The sequence below is a fragment of the Formica exsecta genome, unplaced genomic scaffold, assembly GCF_003651465.1.
Source record: "Formica exsecta isolate Colony F162 unplaced genomic scaffold, ASM365146v1 scaffold226, whole genome shotgun sequence".
NCBI lineage: Eukaryota > Metazoa > Arthropoda > Insecta > Hymenoptera > Formicidae > Formica > Formica exsecta.
In genome coordinates, this window is record NW_021849556.1 from 91688 (window position 1) to 96904 (window position 5217).

General features: G+C 34.5%; 1 protein-coding gene across 12 annotated transcripts in view; it reads right to left on the reverse strand.

Annotated features, from left to right (window-relative positions):
* The window catches only part of LOC115235541, a 38812-nt gene that overhangs the window by 1731 nt on the left and 31864 nt on the right, over positions 1-5217 (reverse strand). For 5 of the 12 annotated variants that reach the window (XM_029807396.1, XM_029807395.1, XM_029807398.1 and 2 more), the window contains 2 exons: positions 4945-5024; positions 3434-4498 (listed from right to left, as the gene is read on the reverse strand). In XM_029807396.1, coding sequence (XP_029663256.1) covers positions 3986-4498; positions 4945-5024 — 593 coding nt within the window. In that variant the 3' untranslated portion in view covers positions 3434-3985. The other 7 variants (XR_003884043.1, XM_029807403.1, XM_029807404.1 and 4 more) reach the window with 7 other exon arrangements.

Here is a 5217-nt window from a genome sequence, read left to right on the forward strand (position 1 = left end):
TTTTTTTTTTATTCATATTACTGACCTAAGCAGGGATTTCCTTGCATGTTTGATTGTCGTCCAGTATCTCCGTTGGCAGACGCCTAAATAGATCGAAGATATATATATATTTATATATATATAAAATCTCTCAATTTCTCGCCATGTATATGATGGCTATATATCACAAGGGCAAAATAAAAGATTCATTTTAATCAATACATATATGCAGCAAGCACGCTTAAATATTTAGGTTTGTTTAACAGAATCAGTGGTTTAAAGCGTGCATGCGATGAAGTAAATGTATCTCGTGTGCCATGAACAAATCCATTTTCGATATCATTCGAATCAATCATTTCAATACTCGTTTACGAGAAAAGGCCTTATTGATGGCTTAGCGAAATATTCGTAAATTGATGATGAGTTTAACCTGGGAATGCGTCGATTGTAATTTACATCAAACATTGATATATTATACAATCTCTCTCTCTCTCTCTCTCTCTCTCTCTCTCTCCATCTTCTTCACAATTTAATTCTTGACTTTCAGAGAAATTCAGAATTGAAGAGATTCCCCTATCATATTCTTCGGATACAATCCTATTTTCAATAAATTCCTTTAATTAATAAAAAAAAATTAATTATTATCAGCATATATCATGCACATGCCTGATAGTGGGAGAGAAAGTTATTCGTTATACAAAATGCTCATAATAATAATTCGAAAGTAACGCGTAAAATCAATCTGTCAAATTGTTTCTCCATTCCCTGGTTAAGAAATTTCGTCGTGAAAAAAATCGATGAACTTGCGACAAGAAGCTTAGCAGTGTAGGAGAGGCAGTATGAGAAATGGTTGCAGCGATGCAACAAACTCGAGTCAATGGAAAAAATTGTATATTTTCTCTGTTATTTTAAATATATAACATGCTATAAAATGTGTCTCTCGCGAGACTCTCACGGGTTAATATCTAGCTGCTAATTATTTCGGAAGAATATAAATCTTTTCGTCATTCCGAATGAGATGCATCGTCGCATTTAAATCGTGCATTCGAATACTCAACGCGTCTTTTTCGTTCGCCGATTGTGCTATTAGCTGTCCACACGCAAGATATTAAATTATTAAAAGAAACCTGCAATAATAAAAATGCAATAATATTCAGAAAATGAAATCGTAAGATGCAAAATAGTAATAACTATAAATAATTCGAAAATTTTGGTATAATACAATTTTTTGTACACAAACCTGATTTCTCTCTTATCAATACTAACAAAGAATTGTTATAATTTAATCTGCTTTTCATATTGAAATAATAGTTAAACTTTTGTTTTACATAGTATCATAAACTGATCGCAGTGATATTAATAACGTGTAGCGTTCGTTCGCACTCAAATCATAATAGCATCGTTGTAAGCGTTTTTCTGTTAATTGCCAATGCATCCGAGGAAGCAGATTTAAATGCGTAAATATTGAAAGTATGTAGTAAATTGCATCCCGCGATCAAGAAAGGGACGAGAGACTGCGGAGAGTAAATCAAGATGCGACTCTTCTCGAGTTAACATTCGTACGGGTTATTATCGACGTGTGTAAAAAAAAAAAAATCTCGTACCTTTAAAGTTCGCACGGTGTTTTCGTTTCATCGGGTTTTAAAATTGAGTCTAACGGTATAACGCTCTCCTCGACACTCATCCTGACAGACCAATCCCTGTGCTGAAAATATGGCGCCTCGTATTAAAGTCTGAGGAATTAAATCAGACTTTTGGATGATTCGATTTTCGCGATATGCTTTGTGCAGGCATTTTATCGCATGATTATTTTGATCGCCACCAAAAGCACACAAATATCAGACTCGCTTTGTACAATTGCGCACGAAGCAGTGAAATCAAACTAAACAGGCTCACTGGTGTACACATAAAGCGAACTATAGAAAAAAATTATTGTAATTATTGTTTATATATTAAAAATAAATCTGTGTGCAAACTCCTAAAAAAAAATTCACAATAATTCAAAATAATTTAATCAGTAATTGTAATAACAGTTCGTTTGGCGTACACCGTAGCCTTCAATGATAATAATATGAACTTATACTATGGAGATTTTTTTTAGTTAATTCCGATACAATATCGATCCGATATCGTAAAAACACAAATTTTTTTTTATGTATGATTTTAATTGATAAAATAATATTTTGTTTTTTAATATTTATCTTCTTTTTTAAATAAAACTACGCGATTCGCACTCGACGATACGGATTCGCGTCATCTTATCTCGAAGTACTCATTGTAAATTTATTTTTAATGCTACTTTCAACATCGTTAAGTATTATTATATATATAGGCACTAGAATTTTAAAATAATATTTTGTCAGAGCTAAATAAGGGCTCTTCCTACAGCTAATACTGGAAAAATACTGATAAAATGTGCTATGTAATAAAAAACAAATGCTCGACTACGCGCTAATTTTAAGTACATTATTTGAACGTCTTTCTCTCTCCGAATGCGGCTATTATGAGCTGCTTAAACTTTGGAAGAAACATATATGACTTACGTAAAGAACTCATAAAATTAAGTAAGTAAAAGATACAATTGTGGTTTACGACCACAGGAAATTAGTATTGATTCTACAACGAGACGTAAACAACAAGTGACTATTTCAAGGCAACCACAGATGTCTATATTCAACTAGATTGCTAACTGGACCTTCTGACTTGCGTCGCATGAGATTTCCGGTTGTATGAGAAAAAATGGCTGCGGTCCTGTGTGTGTGAAGCGAATCATTGGTGTGAGTTTTAAGAAAATCTTTCTTTCTCTTTCTTATGTGGCGGCGGCGGCCATTTTTTCTCATACATTGGGAATCCTATCGGACGCAAGCCATGCCATTGTTATCGTGACAAGTTAGCAATTAGTTTAGTATAGTAGATATCTGTGAAGGCAATGCTACTTTCAACATCGTTAAGTATTATTATATATATAGGCACTAGAATTTTAAAATAATATTTTGTCAGAGCTAAATAAGGGCTCTTCCTACAGCTAATACTGGAAAAATACTGATAAAATGTGCTATGTAATAAAAAACAAATGCTCGACTACGCGCTAATTTTAAGTACATTATTTGAACGTCTTTCTCTCTCCGAATGCGGCTATTATGAGCTGCTTAAACTTTGGAAGAAACATATATGACTTACGTAAAGAACTCATAAAATTAAGTAAGTAAAAGATACAATTGTGGTTTACGACCACAGGAAATTAGTATTGATTCTACAACGAGACGTAAACAACAAGTGACTATTTCAAGGCAACCACAGATGTCTATATTCAACTAGATTGCTAACTGGACCTTCTGACTTGCGTCGCATGAGATTTCCGGTTGTATGAGAAAAAATGGCTGCGGTCCTGTGTGTGTGAAGCGAATCATTGGTGTGAGTTTTAAGAAAATCTTTCTTTCTCTTTCTTATGTGGCGGCGGCGGCCATTTTTTCTCATACATTGGGAATCCTATCGGACGCAAGCCATGCCATTGTTATCGTGACAAGTTAGCAATCTATAGTTTAGTATAGATATCTGTGAAGGCAATAGAAGCAATTTACTGAATTTGCAACATTGATCAATTGTTATTTTTCATCATTGAAGGAACAAGTTGCTATACTATTTTATTTTCTAATAATAAAGTTCTATTCTTTTCATGTGAAAAACGTAATTTTGAATGGATAAGATTACGAGTAACCGAGAGTGCGATGGATATCTCCAATTCATAAATTTCTTGTTTAAACAAAATATTAGATATTTTAAATTAAATATTATTAGATATTTATATAACAAAATTGATCACGTCACATTTTAACCACATTCAACGATCTTCTTAATACTATATGTATATTGCTAAATTATACTGTCCTAAAATTTAGATGTACACGTGATTGTCATTTGAAAACGATCGCTCTACGCGATATATACAATGGTCGAAACGTGGGATTATTTTGAACGTATTAATTATTGTCGTCAGTCGATTTAATTACTTGTCCTGAATGCGATACGCGGCGTCGATGTAGCCTCTACCTCGAGACTGGAGACTCACTTCATTGTCGATCAACCTCGCCGTGACCTTCTCGGGCCAAGCTCCTTCGCGTAGCTTTCTGAACTTGATCGGTGCACTGAGGTCAAGACTCATCGGTCTCTTTGTGATATTTTTTGTGGTATTATTTACTCTGGGTATTATACGCTCGGTTTTGATTTCATTTAAACCCGTCACGGAGAAGTTGGTCTCGAGGAGGGCCTGCGTGTCGTCTGGGTCCAATTCATCGGTCAAGGAAGCTTTCCTTGCCGCCTTGTTTCTTACCGGCCTGACGAGGGGCTCGTCATCTTCATCTTTACTCTCGTTCTTTTCCTGCTCCTCTTGTTGCTCCTCCTGTGATTCATCTTTGTTCTTGTCCGCCTCCGGCTCTTGGACGTCCTCTTCCTCCTCTTCTTCCTCCTCTTCCTCCTCGCGTTCTTCCAGTTCAGGTTCTTCTCTTAGATCTTCCATTGACTGTTGAAGAAAAGTACAATATCTCTGATAATTTATTGGATTCCGATGATGGGTGCAAAATATTGTGCTATGTCTTTGTTTGGCGTTGCGAAAAAAGCGCGGGTTTATGAGTGTACGAAAGTCGTATTTGGAATTTAGACTGGAAGTGTTGATGAAAGTTTATATAAGCATTATTGTTCCGATCAAATACTTGTACATTTTTCACGATGCAATGCATGTTTGTTGATAGATTTAGTGAATTGTGGATTTAATGCATATTGTATGGTTAAATGCAGGGACGCTGTACTTTGTTCTTTCAATGTAAGTCTGTAGAAATGCGTCGAATAACATGCATGAATAACTGTAACACATCAATGTCGAATTCGAGAAATGCATGCAAAAGCCATTTTGCAAGCCTGGTAAAGCTTAATATGCAATTCTTTATGAAAAAAAGAAAAAATCTTTACAAATGGGTTCGGTTTCGCAGGTTTAGTGATGATGCCTGTATTTACCCCTAGGAGCTCCTTTTTCTCTGGTTCTTCGTCTGCTGCAATGAACAGAAAAGTAGAATATTAAATCTCGGTATAGGACAAAATACTTTATATCATATTAAATATCACACATTATTTATTTTGTAGAATATTCAAGAATAAAGAGTCTTCTCTTTTTTATGCTGATATGATAAAAAAAAAAAAAAAAAAAAAAAAAAAAAAATTTAAAAATTTCATCGATGAGCAGTT